General features: G+C 40.5%; 1 protein-coding gene across 2 annotated transcripts; it reads right to left on the reverse strand.

The window, feature by feature from the left end:
* Positions 1 to 437: 437 nt before the first annotated feature.
* LOC148010501 (protein TORNADO 1-like) lies at positions 438 to 20102 on the reverse strand. 2 transcript variants are annotated; one of them, XM_087671309.1, is made up of 4 exons: positions 18786 to 20102; positions 2285 to 3531; positions 1068 to 2191; positions 438 to 967 (listed from the first exon to the last, which is right to left on the reverse strand). In XM_087671309.1, exons 1-4 carry the CDS (start codon positions 20023 to 20025, stop codon positions 799 to 801), a joined length of 3780 nt encoding a protein of 1259 aa, XP_087527435.1. In that variant the 5' UTR covers positions 20026 to 20102; the 3' UTR covers positions 438 to 798. The 2 variants fall into 2 exon arrangements, with proteins under 2 accessions (XP_087527435.1, XP_087527436.1); XM_087671310.1 differs by having other exon boundaries at positions 1086 to 2191; positions 18786 to 20101.
* Positions 20103 to 26825: the final 6723 nt, after the last annotated feature.

Here is a 26825-nt window from a genome sequence, read left to right on the forward strand (position 1 = left end):
TATTTACACATGTGCACATATACATGTGTATGCATATATTATTCATACATTTTTATCATCTATATGCATTTGTGTGATTTTAAAGCATTAACACATTGCATGAACATGTTCAACCATTAATATTATATCATCCTATATGTTTAATTTAAAAAAAGAACAATTCTTTTGCCTATATGCATTTGTAAATGTTTTTAGAATATGTATACATTGCATACACATGTTCAACCATTAAAATATCATATCATTTCATATGTCCAAAAAAAAATTTAAGTTATATATAGAGAATTTTTCAAAGACTTACCTTTTTCTTTTCCATGATCATATCGTATGTTCAATTAAAAAACAAAAATAGAGAGAAAGAGAGAGAGAGAGAGAGAGAGAGAGAGAGAGAGAGAGTGTGTGTGTGTGTGTGTGTGTGTGTGTTCAATTAAAAGAGAGAGTGTGTATTCAATTGTGTTTTAGCGAGAAAGAGAGATGATAGAAAATAAATATAGCTCCCACTCACCCTTCAAGAAAAAGCCCTCGTTATTTCTTGAATACTAAACTTCTCCTCCATATGCCACATAGGCGTGGAAGCCTTTTGGCAATGGCAATGGCAACGGCAACGGCAACGGCACCAACGTGCACAAGCCGCAAGAAAGCGGTGAATGAGTAAATGAATGAGTGACTCTAGAGTCCATACAACGTGTAAGATGCTACATGCAGGCACTGGGCAGGTCCTAGAGCTTCAAATTTAACCCCCCAAGAGCCTAAAAGATTAAGCACCTGCTGCCACTTGCGATCAGCACCTTAGTTTTCTTAGCAAGGTGTGCCGATTCGGCGATGCTCATCACATACCCATACGACACAATCGTTGCTCCTGCGGACCCTTTGCAGCTTGAACTTCTTGTAGATCTCCGCACTGCTTCCGCAGCCATGTTTGGAGAGAGTGTTCCAGAGCCATTGCTGGGCATCCCGACCAGTACCCCTGCAATTTAAGAACATTGTCAAGTTTACCAGCAGCGAAGAGCATCTCAAATGGTTCCCTGATCTTTTGAAGAGAGGAGTGACTTGAAAAGCAAGGAGACCTGGATGAATAACCATACGTGTTGGTCACAGGAGCAGCTTGATCATCGAGCTTGGGCAGGTTGATAATCCCAGAGAAGTCGGGGATGGCAAACCCAGTAGCTGCATGGGCACCTACTCTAACTGCAGCACATGCCAACTTGAAGAAGGTGTTGACATAAGGCAAAGCCTCCTTGAGAAGACCATCCTCCATGGTGGTGAATGGGAGACCAGGTTGCTCACTGGGAAGATGGGGCTCTCCGAGGGGATTTTCACATAGAAGCTCTAGCTTCCAATCATGGACACCTGGAACCATGGCTGTAATAACTCTGCGAACATTCAGTTCACTTGCTGCAGTCACTACAAACATCCACGGATACCTGCCTGCTTCCATCTCTTTGTGGAACTTCAGCATCTCAGACATGCCTCGCAGCACCCGACCACGGAGGTCATCAACAGTACTTACCATGTCTTGCAGTACTACTTGCGTCGCAGTCACCTTTGTGTTTGTGTCCCTTTCATACATCAGGATTTCTTTCAGCATCTTGTATATCTCTGCTAGATCTCTGCTTTCAGGTGGTTTGAATTCTCTCTCCTGATCTTCCATTGGAATTTCTGCTGCTCCGAGTGTATCCTTTGCTGCTGCATACCATTTCTCTGCATAAGGCATGCATATCTCACGTGCTGCCTTCTCCCCCAGTAGATCTATGTAACAACACCATTCTGCAGGTAACCCATCTCCACTTGGCCAGTCAAATCCAGCATACTTGAAGCTGTCCACAAAACTCTCTGTGGCTAGTTTATCCTGGAGTCCCTTGCGCAATTGTTCTGTTGATACACACTGACTTTTTCTCTCTCTCGAGATACCCAGGCTTCTCACACAAGCAGGCCTGATCACCATCTCCTCAAGTGTGACCCCCTGGATCCCTTTGTCACTAGCACAGACTGTCTGAATCTCCTTCATCGCCCTTCTCCTCACCCAAAGCAATGTGCTGTCATGGTCCTTGATTGACTTGGCCATTATATCTATACAATTAAAGCCTCCCTCGTCCTCGGCCAATTCAACCCAAACTTCCACACCATCACATATGAACCCTGCAGCACCCCTTTGGAGCTCTATGCCATTGAAGAGACTGTGGAGGTGTACCTGCAAAATTTGAGCAGCCATTAAGATAATTATGCATTTGAAAGCTCGTCAAATTTTGGGAACTCCTAAACACAGGTTAAAGCACTGACAAACCTGAATCAAAGGAAAAATTCCAGGAGTGAGGAAAGCGTGATCGGAATCACGACATCTCAAACGACGTCCAAGGAACTGCTCGCCATCTCCTCGCCTCCATTGGAGACATTGTGATTGATCCAGAGGCAGCAGAGCAGGTACGAACACATTGGAGTTCTCATGAATAATGTCGCCATCCTCTTCCAGGCAGGCAACATGCAACCCCTGAAGTAACTTAATGAGCTCCTTGGGTGGCTCCTTGTGTGGGTCTACAAGAGCTACCTGGGGTCTGCAACAGCAAAAGGACTTCAAGAAGCTCTTCTTTGGTTCTGCCTGCATCTGGTCCTCCAATAAACACTCAAGATACCTCACTGGCACAAACCCAGACTTTGCAGGCTGGGGATCATTTTCAAAACTGAGATGTATGAGTGTACCCATGAGCGTGTGGGAGAACCATTCGGTGTCTAGGACCACAAAATCTATTGAACGCATGTAGATGAGATCCCCAGAGTCATTCAAACTGAGGGCAATTGCTTCCACTGTATCAGATTCCAGACGAAACCCCTCCTTGCATAGAGATCCAAATGTCTGCTTCGTTACCCATGATTGAATGCTCTTATTTGAAAGCCTCTCAGAGATGGATGCAAGCACACCTTCACAAATGCTCAGCACACCATCTGCTGATTTCAGAACACGTTCAGCAATCTCAAAAACATATTCAGTTAAAGGTGTCACGGATGAAGCCACGCGAGCATCGACATTGAAAACATTGATGTGAATATCTGCGAATGGCTCAAACTGTTCTCGAAGATCGTTCAAGCTCCCTGAGATCAACGTTTCAGCCGTATCCCAACGATCCTTTCTGGTGATGGCGACAAGCAGCACAGGTCTGAAGTTGTTTGACCTCCTTGTCTTCGACGTGATGAACCGGAGCCAATATCTCAGCTCCTGTTGAAAATCTTCAGTAGTTTTCTTGATGGGCCTCCCAGGAGCACGTGTTTGGGGCCGTCCCTGGTCATCCATGCGTATGGGATTCCAGACAAACAGGAAAAACGAAGGAGACTTGCGGTTACTGAGATCCGGAAACATGAAGTCATGGATGGTGTGATATTCAAGCTGGCCTGCCATGTCCCACAAGGACACTGTGATTCCTTCCCGGGCAAGCTTGCTCATCTCTATTCCTTGTGTCCTGCTTGGCTGCTTCCCACACATCATACTTTTTTTCCTTTCGCATACAGCTTTCATCGATTGTGCCAAGGTCGACTTTCCTGATTCGCCAAAAAAAGTTAATCACATGGTCCTCCCTCAACCAAGGGTGCTTTCAATAGGTAATACTCATGTTCTATGCCCATGCGTGGAATGCTAGGCGGCTTCGCGGCAGCTTTGCTCCCTCAAAGTGGCAAGCGAAGTTGTCGTGCCATACGCTCAACAATTCATCTCTCATCTTTCTCTCTCCTCTTATTGCTCTCTGTTTTTAATTTTTTATTTACTCTCTCTCCTCCCAAATTCCCTGTCTAATTCTCTCTCTTTCTCTCTCTCTCTCTCTCATTTTTTTCTCTCCCCGCTTTTCTTCTCTCTCTCTCCTTTTATTCTCCTCTCTTTTCCTTCTCTCTCCCTCTCCTCTTTTTTCCTTTTTTTTCTTTTTCTCTCTCCTCTCTTTTCATTCTCTCCTTCTCCTCTATTTTTTAGTCTCTCTCTTTTTAAATTTTATATTTTCTCTCTATAATTCTCTCTACATATTCCCTCTCTAATGATAGGTCCAAGTTCCTAAGAAGTCACTGGGCGTCGATGGTAAAAGTCATAGTAAGTTATATTAGTTAGGTACTAGGTGGTACATAGTAATAGATTTTGGCCTATATCATTTTATTAGCCATAAGTGTCAGTGGTGACATTAGAATAATTCATTAATACCAATTCAAGGCTAATAAATGCTTAGGAATACTTGAATGATGACAAATTGGCCTAGCCAATTTAATTGTGGGCCATTACAATTAAATTTTTGAGCAAGAAATAATAGTTACATTAATGTTCAAAATTAAAATTCCGAAAATTATTCTAATTGGGCTAAAAATTGCAATTAGAAGGCTATTCCAACATATCGGAAGAGCTAAAGGGAGACCGATCAAGGACTCCTACTATTAGAGATTAGTCATCCCTCGGACTAGCATTCTCTAGATATAGTTGGTGCAATCAATTCTCTTAGAGGGACTTACGCATTTTTTGAGCAAGAAATAATAGTTACATTAATGTTCAAAATTAAAATTCCAAAAATTATTCTAATTGGGCTAAAAATTGCAATTAGAAGGCTACCACTTGGCAAAACCTTCCCGTGCAAGAGGGGAAAGGGCTATTAGAGACTGGTGGAACCTTATTCCAGCATCGGAAGAGCTAAAGGGAGACCGATCAAGGACTCCTACTATTAGAGATTAGTCATCCCTTGGACTAGCATTCTCTAGATAGAGTTGGTGCAATCAATTCTCTTAGAGGGACTTACGCATTTTTCCTATCACTTAGTGGGCATTTTTCGGTAGTCATAGTGTATGGGTACCTTATCAGACAGATGACTATGCCAAGTGGTAGGGTGGCTGGTTATCGCTGATTATTTTAGACATTTTGATCAGGCAGTAGCATTTATGATCAAGTTGGCCAGTTTTCTTGGCCGCTTACATTATTTTTTTACTTCATGCTATTTATGCCCCACTGGTAGATTACCCCCATCACTTGTATTGTTGAGAAATATGCAATCACACTTATATATGCCTCTTTGTATGAAACAACTAGGCAAGGAACATGCAGCTCAATCTAGGAAGAGTTGTCTTTATCCCATGGGCACAGTGGAGGAAAGTGGTACCATTCTACAACTATAAAAGAGTGTACTTGACAATCATTTGAATGTAATGCTATTGTATTTTGTACTTTTTGTCTTGTCCATGTCTACTCAAGATTGTGTTTATGAATCCAAGCTAATCTATCTTGGAACCTAATTCACTTGAGTAATAGTCAGTGTGTCTAGTCCATATCAACATACTTCTTGTCTTTGACTTTCAACCTCCATAGCTAACCTTGCTCAAGATCCATGTTTCTCAATATGGTATCAAAGCTATGGTGAGCATGGTTCAACTCAGCTCATTACTCCTCCAGCTCCCCACAACCTCAGCTCAGCTCAGTTTCAATAGAAGTTTTCATCTTTTTACTCCATCTTCACTTTACTCTTCTTGACCTCCATAGCCAACAGCACCCTACTCACTTGGAGTGTAACGTATCCTCTTAGTATCATCTAGGACACGTCTTAGCAGTCCGTCGGAAAGGATATCTAGAAAGCTCTGCCCAGCACTCCCATGGAATGTTACGGGATTTGCAATCTAGGTCTTCCCGCATCTGCCACGTAGCGGAAGTATCCTGGCCGTTCTCACTTAGGATCGACCGGAATTAGGGTTTTCCTAACTGGTCATTAACTAACAGCAATTAGCGTCGGACCTGAGCGAACTACTTTACGCAGAAACGCCAGGTCCGAAGCAGATTCACGCTGCACTTGATTCAAGGAGAATGGGAAACGAGAGGGATGCAAAGCTCAACCTCTCTGCCATAAGGCATAATCCCATTCCGTTCCCCTAAAACAGCGCAAATCGGGTAAGACAACTCTAGGTCATTGCTTTCGTTATTCATTTTGATGATCATCCCGCTGTTCTTCGAGATTTTTTAGAAAAGTTCTCGGCTAACCGGGACCACCCAACCGTAGGACGGACCCATGGCCCATCCTCCGCACTTTCCTCAGTTTGTTTTTAGTTATGTAATTATCTAACACATTGATTTGACATATAACAATCAACTTCTTTAATTAATCCATTAAGCACTGGTTCCTTCACGTAATCTTATCACGTGACATAGAAAAACAATATCAAGCAAGTTCTTTATTAACATTTCATCATTTTATCTTTGAAATACAATGAGTTCCGCCCGTAGGCTTGTCCATAATCCGCCCGAAGGCTATCCAGTAATCCGCAAGGATCACTATTCCAAGCTTCCGCCCGTAAACTAGTATGCGGGCCTTGAGATCCAATCCCGGGTCACGTTAGCCTCTTGCGCAGGACCCGAAAGGCGAGGGATTTACGGCCAGAGCCCCCCTGGCACCCAAGCGTCCTCCTGCTCCAAGTAGAGCTCAACGGAGAGACCTCTCGCGGCGGGTTCGGTCCACATTCCCGGCGCGGTCAACAACCCCCTTACTTAGGATTAGGCAGGCAGTCAGGGTAACTGAAATTGTCTCTTCCTTCAGGCCTTTAACCTGAAGTATAGGTATTCATTTAATTTGTAATTCATAATTCAAACAGAGCTCTAAAATCTCTAGCAAGCACAAACATTTCCATTAATCAACCGTGTTGTTTGGCAAACTGTTAAGGAAGTGTTCTTTCTTTTTTAGTGTATCAGCACTCGTTCCCAAGGTGGCTTGTAAATTGGCAAGATCCTTTACGTTCCGGTGTAGGGCGTACCTTATTAACCCAACTTGGTCAACCCTAAAGTTCCTTAGATACTCTAGTTTCCGGTTTACAACTTTCCTTATTTAGAAGGATATCCAAAAATACGTCCTTTTGCAAGATAACTTGCGTAGGGATCTGTCATCCTTGTTGAGGGTATTTACCCTTTCTCCTTGTGCATCAATCACAATACTAAATGGTTTCGTACTTGCTGCGCAAGTCCTGCGATGGAATAATCCGTTTTAGATCCTTTAAGCTGGACCTAGGGTTTCTTTTTAAGAATCTCAGGGACAACCCTAGTTTTTTTATCTTTACGAATTTTTTTGACCCTACACTAAGGAAAGTAGTCAAGTGCTTAGGGTATGAATATTTCTTTGGTCTTTAAATCATTTCCAAGGCATATTTTACTCTTCTGCATGGTATTTCTATGTTTAGATTGGTTTGGTTATCTTTTGGAAGGTAATATTGATCGCCTTGTCACGGTTTTGCTACCCTTGTGACAATTTACTTTTCAGTCAATACAATTCAATTTAATCTTCCTTTTTCCTTGCAGACGAACTCATGCCAAATAACAATCATTTCCCTTGCTAAGATGTGCAATTAGCAATGATAACTTCCTAGTAATTTGAGCAACGAAAGAAACCTTTCATGAATTTAATCATTTACAATGATTCGTTGCGAAAAGGAATAGGACTAATGGTGCAAGATACAATTTCTATACCTTTAGGATTTAACTGAAATATACTACTATAGTAAATAGATAATCTTGCTCGTAATTTATAATGCATGATGCTATTCGAAGGAAACTAAGTTCTATACATTATCATTCATTCAAATAAGCTAAACTCCTTCATTACAAATAACTCGGACAAATATATCCTATCCCTAACAATTTCTCTTTGCATGATTGATTTAAAACTGAATTAAAGCCAAGAAGAAAAACCTGGTTTTGGGGTGAGATATCCACATGGATACCGAGAGATGACCCTCCCGCAGCTACACCTTGGACTTTCTTAGGCGGCATCGTAGTTCGAATGTGAGGTAGCCTTTTTCTCTTTCTTCTGGAATTCCACCGTCTCTCTGGAAAAAAGTTTATGGGTGAGTGTGGTTTTGCAACCACAAGAACCCTTGGAGAACTTTGACTTGGGGTAAAAGGTATAGAAGACACTTATTCTCCTTCCTTGCACTTCCTCTATTCCTTCTCTTCTCCTTCCCTACTCCTCCTCCTTCACTCCTCTTTTTTTTCCTCCCTTTTTACCCTTCTACCTCCCTCTATTCCTTCTCTACTCTATCTCTTCTACTCCTTTCTTACTCTTCTTTATCTTTTCCTCACCCTCTACTTCTTTCACACTACTCCTTCCTCCTTCACTTCTCCCTACTTCCCTTCCTTATTCTCTACTTCCCTTCCTTATCTTTTATCTTTTTCCTACTCTTCCTCTTTTACTCCACTCCTTCTTTTCACTCCCTCTACTTTCCCTCTTTTATTCTTCCTCACAGGCTACTTTTTCCTCACGGGACAACATCCGGGTCCCATGATGATGGATTGGATTTGGGGTCAGGGGGGAAAAAAGAAGGAAGTAATGGAGACACGGGGGATTAAAAAAAAGCTTAGGGGGTTGTGAAATAAGAAAGAGTTATAAGGGGAGGTGAAAGGGGGCTTGATTAGCCCCCCCTTAGGAAGCTTCTACAAAGAAGCTTCCTTATCACGTGGCAGGAGGGGGGGGGGGGGGGGGGGGGGGGGGGGGAAAGATAATCTAGCGGGGGAAAAAAAAACGAATGTCTGACAGTGGCGCTGTGGAGGGAAGCCGGGGGTGATGGCGGCAGCAACGGATAGAGGCGGCACCATCAGCCGGCAAAACTTGGGCAGGGCAGCGTATATGATCTCCTCCTCCTCGTCCCTTTCCATCCGAGCGGACCCCCTGTTTAAATAGGGGAGGGGAGGGAATCCTCTCCCCCTTACCTATCAGCGTGCATGGAGAGGGCCCTAAGCAAGCTCCAACGAGAAGCTTGCTGGCCCCCCCAAAATCGACCAGATTGATGCACACTGTAACAACTAGCATTGGTGTTTTTCCCATTGGCGTTAATTTTGTCAACAGGCAGTCGTACTGCAGCCGCTACCTAAAGGCTCCACGATTGCTCTAGGTACCTTAGGGCTTTTGAAGGTAATGCTATGAGCTAAACTAGTTAGGCCGCCTAGGAAACCCTAAAGGGCAGTCATAGCCACTTTTCTTCAAGCTCACTTCTTACTTCATTTTCTCACTTCTCTTGGCTCAATCAAGTCACTGCCACTCTGATCTAGTGCTCCACTCAATTTCCAGCAAATCAAATCAGCAACAAGGAGGGGAAGATTCAACATCAAGCATCAAAGATCGACATCAAAGCTCAACAAGCATATTATCTGTTGATACTCGTTTAGTACTTCTTGGCACTATTGCTCTTGTATCTCTTGACTCAGTTGAACTCAACTTTTGTGTTGATCTGATTCCAAAAATTTATTGTTGCTCCTGCCATCCAGTATGGGCAAAGATTCACCGTCATTCCAATTCAAAGGAACGGGCTTCCACACATGGCAGACAAGGATAAAGCTAATCCTCATGAAGAAAGGTCTATGGTGGTCAAGAACTAGTGGACAAGAGAAGAGACCTAAAGATCCTGCTCTTGCAGCAGTATGGCAAAAGAGTGATGACAAAGCCCAAACAATCATCAAGCTTGAGCTTGATGACAGTTATATCCACCAAGTAGACACATGTGATACATCTCATGCCACTTGGGAACAGTTGGACATACTATTTGGTGCCCAATCTAAATCTTTAAAATATGGATTGTTGATTGAGTTTTTCACGTTGGATATGAAGGCTAATACATCCCTTGCAACTCACCTTAATTATATGGAATGGTTGCTAACTCAACTTGGAGGGATTAACTTAAAAATGGAAGAAGACATATGCATTGGAGTCTTGCTTAAGAGCCTTCCTCCAAAATTTGGTAATCTCTCCACTATACTAATTAATATGCCAAATCTAAAGCTAGTAGACATCAAAGCATCACTCCTTTAAGAAGAGAAAAATCTTAAAGATAAAGAGGAAGCAAGCACTTCAAAGAAAGAAGAAGTGTTCTATGATAACAAGTATAAAGGAAAGAAATACATTGTTTGTGACTCTTATAAAAGAACTAGGCACATTGAAAATTTATGTTACGCTAGGAAAAGATCACATAAGGCCTACCTTGCAACTATCAAAGAAGAAGAAGACCATGAAGAAGAAGAATAAAAAGAAGGAGAAGAACACACTCAAGAGTAAAAGGACAAGCCTCATCAATCCTTCTATTCCCACTACTCAGACCGACTTTTTTAGAGCATTGTATGCACTTACCTTAATGTTATTATCATAAGCTTTGTACTCCTCATGTAACCTATATACCACAACCTCTACACACTTAATGAGGCCTTGTAATAGCCCCTGGATGTTTTGCTATGTTTGTGGTATGTCCACACTTAGCAAGGTTCTACTCATAACAGCCTCTATATACTCCGTGCTTTTCAGAGTTGTGATTGAGAAGGGGTATTCAGAAATATGCAATCACACTCATATGCACCTCTTGGTATGGAACAACTAGACAAGGAACATGCAACTCAATGTAGAAAGAGTTACCTTTATCACATAGGCACAATGGAGAAAAGTGGTACCATCTTGTAACTATAAAGAGTATACTTGACAATCATTTGAATGGAATGCCATTGTACTTTGTACTTTTAGTCTTGTCCATGTCTGCTCAAGATTTTGTTTATGAGTCCAAGCTAATCTAGGTTGGAACCTAATTCACTTGAGTAATAGTCAATGTGTCTAGTCCATATCAATATGCTTATTGTCTTTGACTTCCAACCCACCTTGCTCAAGATCTATGTTTCTCAACATGTCTTCCAGGTGTTGGTGAGAGAGAGGTGGCTTGAGGAGTGTACATTTTCCCTCTTCATTTCAACATTCATCGATTGTAGATTTATGTGTTCCTTTGTCTATTTTGTCTCTCCCTTTCTCTTATGTTCATTGTCTTTCATTGTTGTTCATATGCTTTCGCATTTGTTACACTCTGACATCGTATCAAAGTAGCGTAGAAGGGCTGATTAATTGTGGGCAAACCTGATCGGGAGTATTCTTGGTGACAAAAGTTTATGTTTACAGTCTACAAAGGCCCAACTCAATAGGTATAGCACCAAAAAGTAGTAAAGTTACTGTTTTTTGCAGGTCGTTGCTGTTCGTGAAGGAAGAAAGGTTGTGTTTTCAGCCTTTTGTTGCAGATTTTAAGTTTCCATCGCCACTGGTCACGGTGAAACTATTTGAGGACGAGCTGAGAAAGCGCCCTTGTAGGCATTGGCTTCGTACATGGAGTCAAAGGGGGATTGCCCTTGTTTTTGTGCAAGTTATTCCATTTGCAATGTCAACTGAAATTGATGCGGAATTTCAAGCTATTATGGATTGTAAGGTCCTTGTGTTACTCAGTCTTCCTTTAGATCAAAAGCTTGACAGGGAGAATTACCACATTTGACACGTAATGATGCTTGCCATCTTGAAGTCGTATTATTTAAGGGAGCCATAGACCATCCTATATCCCATAATGCCTCCAAGGTTTCTGTAGACGAGAAAGCCGAGTTGATGAAGGTACAGGCACAAATTTGGGACAAATTGAATAGCCATATCCGTTCTTTCCTCTTTCTCTCTTCCACTCAATCATCATTGCTCACATCGAGCACTTGACCATGGCTTAGGAGATATGGTTGGAGCTAGATCAAATGCACAATTGGATGATTGTGATGAAGTGGGTGTCTTTGGAGGTCCACATGAGGACTTTTGAGTCCTAACAAGTCCTCTCCTATGGCAATTGCAGTTGCAGGTCTAGAATGCAGGGAAGGTGATTACCTGATAGGACTTGGCGATAACTCTTCTTTCTCAATTACCACCTCGATTCAATGTATTCTATTCCACCTTGATTGCTTCAAGGCAAACAAAGACCCTTAAGTGGGAGGAGTTGGTTCCTACGGTCTTGGACCAAGAGGAGCAACTCAAAGGTCAAAATGCTCCCAAGTCAAAGGCTTTGACCGGTCAGATTTTCCCAACAAAAGGAAAAGAATAAGAGGAAGAAGTAGGACGAGAAGTCCAAACAAGACAAAGCCAAGGATTCGACTTGTCACATCTGTGGCAAGACAATTCATTGGAAGGGCAAGAAGGAGAAGACTACAAAGGACTCAAGAGTGGTGGTGGCTGCTTCTTCATTGGCCTCCTTCCTCCATTTGGAGGTGATAGGATATATTTCTCCAACGGCCACTGATGCAGCAATGATGGCCCTACAGTCTCATGAGTGGATTGTGGATAGTGATGCTTCTCGTCACATGACTCCTTCAGATGGGATTGCCTATATGTATCCGATGCATAGGCAAATCATGATAGGTGGCAGTTCTTCAGTCCCCATCAAAGGCAAGGGTGATATGTAGCTAATTCCGGATGGGCAAGGTGGTGCATCCCATGTTTCGAATTGAGTAAGAATTGATACAAACCTACATGTTAGCTCTACACTCGACATAGAAACTCTCTAGAACCGTTGCCCATTTAATGCAACTTTTGGTGATTTACTATTTTGGGATTGTTTTAAAGAGCTAACTAGTGAGTAATGAAAGTTTAGCTCAATGGGGCACATTACATTTTTCTATCTTTTGTAGGTTGTCTTCTTCTTTCTATACAACTTATGCAATGCAAGGTTACGCAAGGCAACTAAAATGGATGTGAAAAATAGTAAGATTTCCTACCTTTAGCACAATTATTTCCCATACTCAAGGTAAGATGGAATGCACTAAAACACAATCTTGTATTGTATAAGTAGTGCATTCTCTCATCATGACCTTTTTTTTTTATAAAGAGTCGGCACCTTCTAGCTAATTTGTGCTAGATATGTGAAGGAGAACAATCATCCAAACAATAAGCATGTAAGCTTGCATAATAGAAATGGTAACATCACTATTAGAATCTATATTGCACACTCTCGCATGTTTCATTGTCATAAGGACATGAAATTTTTGAGATGCTTTGCTTTTGCTAGTAATATTTCATTAATTTAATAATCACATGTGCAATTTTGTAAGCATATGTGATGCACATGATAGTTATTTCAAGGGTAACAAGTCAACAACTGCGAGAAAGTAGTGGGTGTCAAAGGCAAAAGTTGTGACAAGTTATATCAGTTCCGTTTTCGATGTTAGTTTGGTATCACTTTTGACCATAGGACAATTAATTGGCCATTAAGTGTCAGTGGTGACACTAGAGACTAGGCACTAATTAATTAACTAGTGTCTATCCAAGGGTCAATTAAGGCTAGGGCCACTTGGGGTTGCAAATGTCCTAGCCTATTAAATTGTGGATAGACGCATCTAAATTTGAGCAAGATCAAAAGGGTTGAAATTAATTTTCAAAATTATTTAATTTTAAAAATCAATTAATTGACTAAAAATTGCTAAAAAAATGGGATGAGAAGATTGCCACTTGGCAAAAATACCCATGCAATAGGGGAGAATATTGTTTGGGGGATGGGAGTCTCATTCAATTCATTAGTTGACTGTGAGAGAGAGAAGGCTTTTGATCAGTTTCTGGAGCTATGGGAGGCCATTTACTGCAGACAACAGCTGCCCCAAGACTTAAAAAATTAGGTGATAGCATTTGATGCTCTAGGAACAACATGTGACAACATCCTAGAGGCATTAGGGCACTAAGGTGATATCATTAATTGTTGATCAAGCAAGGCAGCAATCAGATTTAGGGGTTTTCACACATGGAAAATCTGAAACTTTTCTCTCCTCACCATTCTCTCACCTTCTCTAGTCCATTGACTAAGTATCTTAGCATTTCTTAGCCAATTGAAGGTGTTCTCAGTGAAGTTGGTGGACAGTAGTGAGATTTTTTCTATAAACCCTAATTCTTAGCAAAAATTAGAGTTTAGCAACAACCTTGGGACCCAACGCTAGCCGTTAAAGGCATTGTATACTAAAATTAGCAACTTGAATTTAAGGAATTACCACGGATTTCAGATGCCAGGCCATCCCATTTGATTTGGGGCAGCATTTGGCCAATCAAGGATACAATTTGTGCAAGTCCTGGGTGAAGATCAAGGGGCAAATTTTCCAAATGGCTTGTTGTAATCAGTTGTAATAGAAAGAGTCTTTTGGATCAATGGAGGAGATCAAGAAATCTCAGTTATACTCCATCCAATAGCAATACAAATTAAATAAATACAATAAGGGGCACCAATTTTGGAACCAACAATGTGTCCAATGTCCAAGATTATTATGGTAAAGTGTGTGCATTTCAATTTTGTTCAATTATTAACTATTGTAATTAAATGCTTAATCAAGATTTCACCACCCTCTTCAAGAAGGAAGGTTGGTTTCACTCACCAAGCCCACAAATCCAACTAAGAAACGATCGTAAGGAGCTATCAAAGGCACCATAACCTACCAAAGCAAAACAACAAGGACTAAGGGCAACAGGATGGGTATGCAAGTGGTAGTGGATAGTGGCTCAATGACATGGGAAAGAGGCCATTGCATAAAAGAGAGGCCATGAAATAGCCGCAATAATGGCTCCTAAATAATCCTCAACAAATATGGCATGCTTGGTGAAGACAACTTGTGTACCAAGTCTTGTAAGGCTATGAATTGAGAGGAGATGGAAACCCAAGTTTGAAACATGAAGTACTTCTTATATGAAGCTCAAAGATGAACTGTTGAGTGACCAAGACAATGTGCCATCACCATGACTTTGCATCGATGAGAACTCAAGAAGAATATAGTGTGTCAAAATAGGCTGAAGCAATGGAATCATGATAGACTGTTGTAATAGACTACACAAACACAAAGAAGAAAGAATATAGTGTGTCAAAATAGGGTGAAGCAATGGAATCATGATAGACTATTGTAATAGACTATTGCAATTGAAGCGAATGAATGAGAAGGGAGTCTATCTATAAATATGCATGAAGAATGCCAAATTGGAGGACTAGTCAACCAGCCCAAAATGGGTGCCCAAAATACTAATGGCTGGTTGAGAAGTAGTGCCCAAAATCATGGCAGCTAGTCTCAGCCCATTCTAGCATAAAATATGAAATGCCCACTAAAACACAACTCTAACCCATGAGACATACAATCTGCTAACACCCTCTTCCAAATCATGGATATTAGTACAATAAAAGAAGCAAGGGTAATGACGAGGTAATGACTCATCATAGTACATGCTACAATGATACTTAGAGAGCACCATGGATAGCCCAGCAATAGGTGATTGAGGCACCATCAAGGTGCCTTTGAAAGACACTGATGTCAATGTCGATCGTACCAATCCTTGAAAATAGAAAGTAGCCACAATAGCTCTTGATGCTTGTCATGAACTAACTCTGTGAAAAGAAGATCATGACCATGGACCCCACCTTTGGCTAGACCACCAAATCAATCCCTTGTGTGAGATCAAACTAGAAATAAAGCCTGCTCTCTATCAAACAAAAGCACCCACCATGAAGTTGAATGCCAATCCCAACACCATGACTTCAAAACTTGCTAGACTTTAATGCATATGGGAAGCTACGCTCTGAGTCCACTACATCTGACTATCAATGAGGCTGAAAAGCACCACCAACACCACCCTCTCCCACGCTCCCTCTGGCACTGGAGAGTCACGAGGGATGACAACACCACTAGAACTAGAAGACAGAAGAGGAGGCCTTCATAGCCTTCACCTTCATCACAAAAGACGAACCCTTCATAGCCTTGGATTGCGCCATGGCCAAGAGGTTACAATTAGGATCAAAATTTGAATATGATGATGACTCATCGGAGGAGTGCATATCCTTCTTCTTCTTCCTCTTCTTCCACAGTGACTCCTTCTACAACACCATTAGCCCTTGCATTTGTTTTGGAGATACCCCTTTTTGCCACAATGATAACATTGTAGCTTTGTCTTCTTTTTCTTGTCACCCCTCTCTGAAGCTACATAAGCCGCTTGATGACCACCCTATGAAGATGGTAAACTCCCCTATAAACACAAAGAAGCCTCATGATCAAGCAATTTAGAGGAAATATGCTCAAAACTGATATGTCTCACAGATGTGTCTAAGCTCCCTAAGGCAGTGGCTAGACCATCAAGCTTTGGAGGAATTTGGAGGAAGCTTGTAGAGAACATGCCCCACATGATGTGCTTCTAGAAGGGTGGGCTGCATAATTCAAAGCTAATCCTATATCTACATGATCCTATATCTGCATCAACTGAAGAAGAAATGACTAGATCGTATCGGTCATCATAGGTTGAAACTTCTCCCACACTTGTGAAGACGACGTTGTATGGCGTGGTGATCAGTGCATGAAAACTCTATGCATGATGATTCCTGAGACATTATGATAGTGCCTCCGGAGTTCAAGTTGTTGAGGACAAGAGGGATAGTTTTACATCTTGAGAACTTGAGATAAAAGGAAACTTGATAATGAACTTGGCAATCATATCTGGATTCGATTGGAGAATGGAGATATCTTATTTCACTTGGCTTATTGTAAGCACATGTGTCATTGAGACCCCTTTTTCAATAATGTTGAAAAACATTAAGGTTTGCAGCTTTAAGGGGGGGTAATTTTGGAAAGAAGAAAGCCTGAAATTGTAAAAGCCAGATAGCATGAATATTGGGGGGCAGCAGATGCAAATATTCAAGGAAGTTCGGCACATTTTTTGGGCTGGAAATCCATGCAAGATAGGGGGAAAACAAACAAGCCAAAGAAGCCAAGAAGGCTACCACAAAAAGAGAAGAATCATGCTGATGGAGGGGCTGCTCTAAATCAAGAGCAGAGATAGGCATAGCAGACCTGAACTGATCAAGAAGAGACACACATACTGCTGTCTATCATCAAGAGAAGAATAGGGTTGATCAAAGAAAAAGCTTTTAATGTTGTTCACCATGAAGACATCCTACATCTTCGAAAAGCAGTAATGCTTATGAGAGGGACTATTCACAGTGAAAACACAAGCAAACAACTCATGACAGGAAAAGATCATAGGGGCAATGTACAAACCATGGCACGGTCTTCAGTGTGATAAACGCAGAGTTAAGAGCCAAGGAAAATAGTCGTTCAGCAAACAATGTTGTCGTACCAGAACCTGAAAACGCAAGGGCTAGCTGGTAAATGCAAGGATGCCCACCAGTAAACACATGTCTGGCAGCACAAAAAACAGGTCGAACAACAAAAATAGAAGTCGTGCAGCCTTGGAAACAATGAGCAACAATCAATCGCTAATAGGATCAACACTAGAATGGACCTGCATTAGTAATAAACAGCACCGTGAACACTAACACGGATGTATGATCCCACGTCCGAATAGCGGGCAGCAATCGAAGCATGAGAAACTGCTGTAATGTAGACTGTACAAACACAAACACAAAGAAGAAAGAAGAACACTACAAAGCACAAAAGAAATCAAGAAGAATACGTTCCGGAAATGGAATCCATATACCAAGGCGCAAGACACTACAAAGCTCAAGCATTGTGATGTCGAAGCTTCAACTCGAAGTCATGTAATGCCCAAATGTTATAAGGAGATGCGAGTCTACTCCAAACCTCTGCTATAGTGCGGATATGTCTTACATGCATGAGCCGATCCCACAAGGTTACTGAGATTGAGGTTGGGGGTCCATGGTAGTTCAGTGATGAGGGGCAGTAACAAATCCCAGAGTTCAAAGGTGGTCAAAATAAAAGGACCCATGTAGTTCAATCTTGAGAGTACCTTGGGGTCTGTCAAAAGCATGTTTGTTTTGTAATGTACTAGGTGCTCTGCACCTAGATTCTCTCGATAGTTTGCACCGAGATTTAAAAGCACATTTTATGTAGCAAGAGGCTTCATAGGATGTTGATATAAAGAACATAATTTGAACTTCGAAAGCTTTAGCAACTTACACTAATACAATATTGAATGCATGAAAATCCAATATTTGGGGATGTGATATATATGGAGTGAAAGACCAACATTACCATGATCAAGCCTAAACTATATATCCAAAGAACCCTTATGACAATTGATATCTATTCACATTGAGGCTATCATAGCATGCATCTTATCCTCACACACTAAGCCTATAATACCATATAAATTTGGCAATCCATAAACTATGTCGAGAGTTACTTCTTCTCTCTCTCTCTCTCTCTCTCTCACACATTATATATATATATATATATATATATATATATATATATATATATATATATATATATATATATATGTAATACATATATTGTAATTATAATAAAATAAAATAATAAAGTAATAATAATTAAATATTAATACATAATATAAATATTAACCATACATATACATATTAATTAAAGGTTAAGGATAATTTACACAATACTATTTAATAGTTAATAAGCAAAGTAATACATAATCAATGTATATGTGTCCATATGTATGTGTGTGCACGCATGCATACACACACATATACATATGTATGTATGTATGTATGTATGTATGTATGTATGTAAGTGTCTATTTTTGTGGTCTCATAAATGCGTGTCCTCTCTCTCTTTCTCTCATCATTTTTTATTTTCTCTTCTTTCTTTTTCTTCCTCCCATCTCTCATCTTTTTTCACTTCATATGTGTTTAAATGTATATGCAAATATGTGTATGCATTGATTGTATATGTACATGTATATATTTGTGTGGATACCAAACTCATTCTCCTTGTGCCACATAGGTTTGGGAGGCTTTGCGTGGTTAGAAATCAAAAATGTAGAGCTGCAAGTAATATATAGAATAGACTAGTCCCATACCAAATGTCTAGAAGTTGAGTACAATGTGTTTTATGAGGTTGTTCATTTGAGATTGTGTGTGTGTGTGTGTGTGTGTGTTATAAAGGTAATATTTCTTTGTCTCTCCTCTAGTAAGTTTAAAAACAAGGCCCAACACCTTCATTTTAGATTAGTGTAGGTGAACTTTGAGCTTCTAGTCTAAAGTTTTTAAACTTATAATGTGTCTCTGACCTGCATACGGGCCTCCACACAAGAGCAGTCGGCATCTGGTGGGCTGCACTTTCTGGTGGGAAACTCCTGCTTCATAGCATACAGTTTCGAATTCCGACTCGGCATCCAAGCCTTGAAGGTATGTGAACACGTGTGGTGACCAGCCATGAACGCTTGTGGTGACATGCCGCTCTTCCTCTTCCTCTTCCTCTTCCAGCTTTGCGTTGGCTCGCTTGGCTCGGTTTCGCGCCAGCTGCGCCTGTATCGCCGGCCCCTCGCCCTCCAGCGGCGTGCCAAGGTACTGCACATCGATAATCCTGCCATTCGACTGGAGGCTGTCCAGGATGGACGCAATGGACCAGGTACCTCTACAACGCCACAAGTCGAGGCTCTCGAGGGAAGTGTTGGAGGCGAGCGAGCGGAAGATGGCGTCAAACCCGCCCAGCCGTTGAAGGTCGAAATGATACAAAGCCAAGGAGGTGAGACGATTGCGCCGCCGCCGCCGCACCAACATCCCTAGGAACTCCTCCGGGAGGATACAGTGGATGAAGTAGGAGTGGAGTCGTAACTGCGTGATTGACGTATTCCTACCCGAGAGAACATCCGCAAGAGCTTTGAGATCTTTATCCAAGGGCTGATGATCATCGTCGGAGAGCCCTACACCAATGCTGAGAGTTTGGATGGAGCAGTAGCGGCTGCGGAGTGAAGAAAGTAATCCATGCCATGGATTAAGCAGCCCGCCGAAGCTTTCCTCTTGAGGCCCTTCACCAGTAATATACATGCACTCGTAGATTTGGATGGTCAGAGACTTGATAGTGCGGTTTGTGACGAGGGCGTCGGAGAATGACGTTCTCTCGATTGTCATTGTTGTTGTTGTCGTAGGAGGAGCATCTATGTCGATGGAGAGGTCTGTGAGAGAGAGGCACGAGTTGGCCGCAAGGCCATGGAAGAGCTCACACACCTCCTCCTCCGTGAAACCCTCTCCCCGCACCACGAGAGTGTGGAGGGAGGGGGATGTGGAGAGCGCACGCATGGCCTCAACACGCGCGATCGCCATCGAGGAGGAGTCGACGCTGCTCCACCCAGAAATCTTACATGAACCTTCTTCTCCATCAAACTCACAAACCCATGAGTCTCTTGAACTGATGTAGACGTCCTTGATGGCACCCTGGGCAAGACCCGAGATGAAGCATCGGAAGGCTGCGTCTGCGTTGCTACTGTCGAACACCGTCCTCTTCTTCTCCCTTGAATCAAGCTCCATCTTCCTTTCAATCTGCTGCTGCTGCTCCTTCTTCTTCTTCCTCCTCCACCTCTTCTTCTTGATGAGATTGTGGAATTACATGAACTGGCATATAATATAATACATTAATATTTTTGATGATATATGTCATCATTTGGGGTTCGGTAACTTATGATTCGGTCAAGTCTCCCACGTGCTTATGACTCGGTCAAGTGAATAAAGGCATGAGGTTGCTATCAAGTTGTAGTCTTCCACATGCTTGTGACTTGTTAAAGACGTACACAATAATTTTTAGAATACTCTCGAGTCTTAATACAACTTTCCACTCATCTAAGTTTTTGTAACCAGGTCATGTAGGTTTTGTCAAATTGCACATTTCTTAAAATACTTATGCCACTTTCCATACGTTTGGACTCATCCAAGCTCTTTTAGTTTTTCAGAAAAAATAATTATTATATTAACAAATCCCCTCTAGACAAAATATCTAAAGGCAAAGTGCAAAATTAACCTTATAAGAGGGACTTCCATTCAAGTTATTTTATCCTTTGTAGCACAACTAACCACTAGTTAAAAGCCTCTTCTCATTAATTAGACTAGTATTCCGTGCGCGCGAACGCTAGGCCACTTTGCGACAGCTTCGCTGCCTCGAAGCGACGAGTGAAGTAGTTGTGCTATCGCATGGCAACTTCACTCAACAATCCATTTCTAATCTTTCTCTTTCTTCTTTTTCCTCTCTCTCTCTCTTCCTCTCCAAATTCCCTATATCTAATTCTCTCTCTCTCTCTCTCTCTCTCTTTGTGCCTTCTATTTTAGTTTATTTTTTCTTCTCTCTTGGTTCTCTCTCTCTCTCCGCTTTTCTTTTCTCTCTCTCTTTTTATTCTCTCCTCTCTTTTCCTTCTCTCTTTCTCCTCTATTTTATCTTTTCTCTCTCTATAATTCTCTCTACATGTTCTCTCTCTCTCTCTCTCTCTCTCTCTCTCTCTCTCTCTTTCTCTCTCTCTCTTTTCTTTTTCTTCTTTCACTTTCTTCCCCCTCCCCCTCAGTCTCTCTTAGAGTATGTAAATTTTATCTTTTCCCTATATATAATTCTCTCTTTATGCTTATATTCTCTCTCTTCTCTCTCTCTCTCTCTCTCTCTCTCTCTCTCTCTCTCTTTCCTTTTCTTCTTCTCCCCTTTCTCTTAATTTTTTATTTTTTCTCTCTCTCTTTTAAATTTTATATTTTTATTCTCTCATTCTCTCTCTTTTAAATTATATCTTCTCTCTCACTCTCTCTCTCTCTCTTCCCCCCTCTCTCCTTTCTCCCTTCCTCTCTTTCTAAAAAAATATTTAAATTTTAAAAATACTTTTCTCTTTTTCCCCATCTCTCTTCCTCTTTCTTCTTTTTATTCTTCTTCTCTCTTTCTTTCTCTCTCTCTCCCCCTCTCTCCACTCTTTTCCTTCTCTCTCCACTCTTTTCCTTTTTTTCTCTTTAATTTTTTTTCTTTTTTTAATTTTTAATTTTATATTTTCTCTCTATAATTCTCTCTCTGTGTTCAAATTCTCTCTCTTCTTATTTTCTCTCTCATTTTTTTCTCTATGTCTCTCTTTTTCTCTCTCCTCTCTTTTCCTTTTTTCTTTTCCTCTCTCTCTCTTAAATTTTATATTTTCTCTCTCTATAATTCTCTTTCTCTCTATTCCCCCTCTCTCTCCCTCCCTCTCCTCTTTTTTCTTTTTTGCTCTTTGTATGGTTCTCTCTCTCTCTTTATTTTAATTAAAAAGAAAGTTTCTCTTTTTTCTTTTTCTTTTTCTCTTTAATTTTTTTCATTTTTTCTTTTAAATTTTATATTTCCTCTCTCTATAATTCTCTCTATGTATTCAAATTCTCTCTTCTTCTTCTTGTTTTCTCTCTCATTTTTTCTCTCTATCTCTCTCCCCCTTCTCTCCTCTCTTTTTCTTTTTTATTTTTCTCTCTCTTAAATTTTATATTTCATCTCTCTATAATTCTCTTTCTTTCTTTTAAATTGTATATTTTTTCTCTCTATAATTCTTTCACTGTGTTCAAATTCTTTCTCTTCTTCTTATTTTCTCTTTGTCTCTCTCCCCATCTTTCATCTCTTTTTCTATTTTCTTTCTTTCTCTCTCTCTCTCTCTCTTAAATTTTATATTTCCTCTCTCTATAATTCTCTCTCTCTATTCCCCCCTCTTCTCTTTTTTATTTTTTGCTCTTTGTGTGTGTGTGTGTGTGTATTAAATTAAACTTTTTATTTAATTAAAATAAGGAGAGAGAGAAAGAGAGAGAAAACCTAGGCCCTATATATGAGAGAGAGGGGGGAGGGGCTGGGGCTTCTCTCTCTCTCTCTCTCTCTCTCTCCTCTCTTTTCCTTCTCTCTCCTCTTTTTTCCTTTTTTCTCTCTTTAATTTTTTTATTTTCTCTTCCTTTTAAATTTTATATTTCCTCTCTATAATTCTTTCTCTGTGTTCAAATTCTCTCTTCTTATTTTCTCTCTCTCATTTTCTTCTTTTTGTCTCTCTCCCCCTCTCTCCTCTCTTTTCCTTTTTTCTTTTCCTCTCTCTCACTCTCTCTTAAATTTTGTATTTCTTCTCTCTATAATTCTCTTTCTCTCTATTCCCCCTCTCTCTCCCTCCCTCTCCTCTTCTTTCTTTTTTGCTCTTTGTATGGTTCTCTCTCTCTCTCTTTATTTTAATTAAAAAGAAAGTTTCTCTTTTTTCTTTTTCTTGTTTCTCTTTAAATTTTTTCTTTTTCTATTTCTTTTAAATTTTATCTTTCCTCTCTCTATAATTCTCTCTTTGTGTTCAAATTCTCTCTTCTTCTTCTTGTTTTTTCTCATTTTCTTCTCTCTATCTCTCTCCTCTCTCTCTCCTCTCTTTTTCTATTTTCTTTTCCTCTCTCTCTCTCTCTTAAATTTTATATTTTATCTCTCTATAATTATCTTTCTTTATTTTAAATTTTATCTTGTATTGTGTAAGTAGTGCATTCTCTCATCATGACCTTTTTTTTATAAAGAGTCGGCACCTTCTAGCTAATTTGTGCTAGATATGTGAAGGAGAACAATCATCCAAATAATAAGCATGTATGCTTGCATAATAGAAATGATAACATCACTATCAGAATCTATATTGCGCACTCTCACATGTTTCATTGTCATGGGGACATGAAATTTTTGAGATGCTTTGCTTTTGCTAGTAACATTTCATTAATTTAATAATCACATGTGCAATGTTGTAAGGCACATGTGATGCACATGATAGTTATTTCATGGGTAACAAGTCAACGACCGCGAGAAAGTAGTGGGCGTCAAAGGCAAAAGTTGTAACAAGTTATGTCAGCTCCGTTTTCGACGTCAGTTTGGTATCACTTTTGACCATAGGACAATTAATTGGCCATTAAATGTCAGTCGTGACACTAGAGACTAGGCACTAATTAATTAATTAGTGTCTATCCAAGGGTCAATTAAGGCTAGGGACCACTTGGGGTTGCAAATGTCCTAGCCTATTAAAGTGTGGATAGGCACATCTAAATTTGAGCAAGATCAAAAGGCTTGAAATTAATTTTCAAAATTATTTAATTTTAAAAATTAATTAATTGACTAAAAATTGCTCAAAAATGGGATTAGAAGATGGCCACTTGGCAAAAATACCCATGCAATAGGGGAGAATATTGTTTGGGGGATGGGAGTCTCATTCAATTCATTAGCTGACTGTGAGAGAGAGAGAAGGCTTTTGATCAGTTTCTGGAGCTATGGGAGGCCATTTACTGCAGACAACAGCTGCCCCAAGACTTAAAAAATTAGGTGATAGCATTTGATGCTTTAGGAACAACATGTGACAACATCCTAGAGGCATTAGGGCACTAAGGTGATATCATTAATTGTTGATCAAGCAAGGCAGCAATCAGATTTAGGGGTTTTCACACATGGAAAATCTGAAACTTTTCTCTCCTCACCATTCTCTCACCTTCTCTAGTCCATTGACTAAGTATCTTAGCATTTCTTAGCCAATTGAAGGTGTTCTCAGTGAAGTTGGTGGACAGTAGTGAGATTTTTTCTATAAACCCTAATTCTTAGCAAAAATTAGAGTTTAGCAACAACCTTGGGACCCAACGCTAGCCGTTAAAGGCATTGTATACTAAAATTAGCAACTGGAATTTAAGGAATTACCACGGATTTCAGATGCCAGGCCATCCCATTTGATTTGGGGCAGCATTTGGCCAATCAAGGATACAATTTGTGCAAGTCCTGGGTGAAGATCAAGGGGCAAATTTTCCAAATGGCTTGTTGTAATCAGTTGTAATAGAAAGAGTCTTTTGGATCAATGGAGGAGATCAAGAAATCTCAGTTATACTCCATCCAATAGCAATACAAATTAAATAAATACCGTAAGGGGTACGAGTTTTGGAACCAACAATGTGTCCAATGTCCAAGATTATTATGGTAAAGTGTGTATTTCAATTTTGTTCATTTATTAACTATTGTAATCAAATGCTTAATCAAGATTTCACCACCCTTCAAGAAGGAAGGTTGGTTTCATTCACCAAGCCCTCAAATCCAACTAAGAAACGATCGTAAGGAGCTATCAAAGGTACCATAACCTACCAAAGCAAAACAACAAGGACCAAGGGCAACAGGATGGGTATGCAAGTGGTAGTGGATAGTGGCTCAATGGCATGGGAAAGAGGCCACTGCATAAAAGAGAGGCCATGAAATAGCCGTAATAATGGCTCCTAAATAATCCTCAACAAATATGGCCTGCTTGGTGAAGACAACTTGTGTACCAAGTCTTGTAAGGCTATGAATTGAGAGAAGATGGAAACCCAAGTCTGGAACATGAAGTACTTCTTATATGAAGCTCAAAGATGAACTGTTGAGTAACAAAGACATGCGCAATCACCATGACTTTGCATTGATGAGAACTCAAGAAGAATATAGTGTGTCAAAATAGGGTGAAGCAATGGAATCATGACAGACTATCGTAATAGACTACACAAACACAAAGAAGAAAGAAGAACACTTCAAAGAACAAAAGAACTCGATAAGAATATGCTTGGGATATGGAATCCATATACCAAGACACAAGACAATACAAACATCCGACCTTGAGTCATTGATAGTGGGTGTAGTCTCCCTCTCCCCACCAAGATGCAATTGAAGTGAATGAATGAGAAGGGAGTCTATCTATAAATATGAATGAAGAATGCCAAATTGGAGGACTAGTCAACCAGCCCAAAATGGGTGCCCAAAATACTAATGGCTGGTTGAGAAGTAGTGCCCAAAATCATGGTAGCTAGTCTCAGCCCATTCTAGCATAAAATATGAAATGCCCACTAAAATACAACTCTAAACCATGAGACATACAATCTTTTAACACCCTCTTACAAATCATGGATATTAGTACAATAAAAGAAGCAAGGGTAATGACTCATCATAGTACATGCAACAATGATACTTAGAGAGCACCATGGATAGCCCAACAATAGGTGATTAAGCCACCATCAAGGTGCCTTTGAAAGACACTGATGTCAATGTCGATCGTACCAATCCCTGGAAATAGAAAGTAGCCACAATAGCTCTTGATGCTTGTCATGAACTAACTCTGTGAAAAGAAGATCATGACCATGGACCCCACTTTTGGCTAGACCACCAAATCAATCCCTTGTGTGAGATCAAACTAGAAGTAAAGCCTGCTCTCTATCAAACAAAACCACCCACTATGAAGTTGAATGTCAATCCCAACACCATGACCTCAAAACTTGCTAGACTTTAATGCATATGGGAAGCTACACTCTGAGTCCACTACATCTGACTATCAATGAGTCTGAAAAGCACCACAAACACCACCCTCTAGCATTGGAGAGTCATGAGGAACGACAACACCACTAGAACTAGAAGACAGAAGAGAAGGCCTTCATAGCCTTCACCTTCATCACAAAAGATGAGCCCTTCATAGCCTTGGACTGCGCCATGGCCAAGAGGTTACAATTAGGATCGAAATTTGAAGATGATGATGACTCATCGGAGGAGTGCATATCCTTCTTCTTCTTCTTCCACTCCTTCTACAACACCATTAGCCCTTGCATTTGTTTTGGAGATACCCCTTTTTGCCACAATGATAACATTGTGCCTTTGTCTTCTTTTTCTTGTCACCCCTCTCCGAAGCTACATAAGCCTCTTGATGACCACCATATGAAGATGGTAAACTCCCCTATAAACACAAAGAAGCCTCATGATCAAGCAATATAGAGGACATATGCTCAAAACTAATATGTGTCACCGATGTGTCTGAGCTCCTACGGCAGTGGCCAGACCATCAAGCTTTGGAGGAATTTGGAGGAAGCTTGTAGAGAACAGGCCCCACATGATGTGCTTCTAGAAGGGTGGACTGCATGATTCAAAGCTAATCCTATATCTACATGATCCTGTATCTGCATCAACCGAAGAAGAAATGACTAGATCGTATCGGTCAGCATAGGTTGAAACTTCTCCCACACTTGTGAAGACGATGTTGTATGGCGTGGTGATCAGTGCATGAAAACTCTATGCATGATGATTCCTGAGACATTATGATAGTACCTCCTGACTTCAAGTTCTTGAGGACAAGAGGGATAGTTTTACATCTTGAGAACTTGAGATAAAAGGAAACTTGATGATGAACTTGGCAATCATATCTGAATTCGATTGGAGAATGGAGATATCTTATTTCACTTGGCTTATTGTAAGCACATGTGTCATTGAGACCCCTTTTTCAATCATGTTGAAAAACATTAAGGTTTGCAGCTTTAAGGGGGGGCAATTTTGGAAAAAAGAAAGCCTGAAATTGTAAAAG

The sequence above is a fragment of the Lygodium microphyllum genome, chromosome 29 (genome assembly GCF_053477565.2).
Source record: "Lygodium microphyllum isolate KBCC chromosome 29, Lygodium_microphyllum_v1.1.10, whole genome shotgun sequence".
Taxonomy (NCBI): Eukaryota; Viridiplantae; Streptophyta; class Polypodiopsida; order Schizaeales; family Lygodiaceae; genus Lygodium; species Lygodium microphyllum.

Bases quoted from the DNA above. Each gene is read 5' to 3' on its own strand.
- LOC148010501 (XM_087671309.1), bottom strand. From the start codon at position 20,025: ATGGAGCTTGATTCAAGGGAGAAGAAGAGGACGGTGTTCGACAGTAGC. The intron at 3,532-18,785 runs GTCAGAGACACA...TTGGCGAATCAG, and splicing joins GTGTGGAGGCCCGTATGCAG to GAAAGTCGACCTTGGCACAA. The intron at 968-1,067 runs GTCTCCTTGCTT...CTTAAATTGCAG, and splicing joins ACGTATGGTTATTCATCCAG to GGGTACTGGTCGGGATGCCC.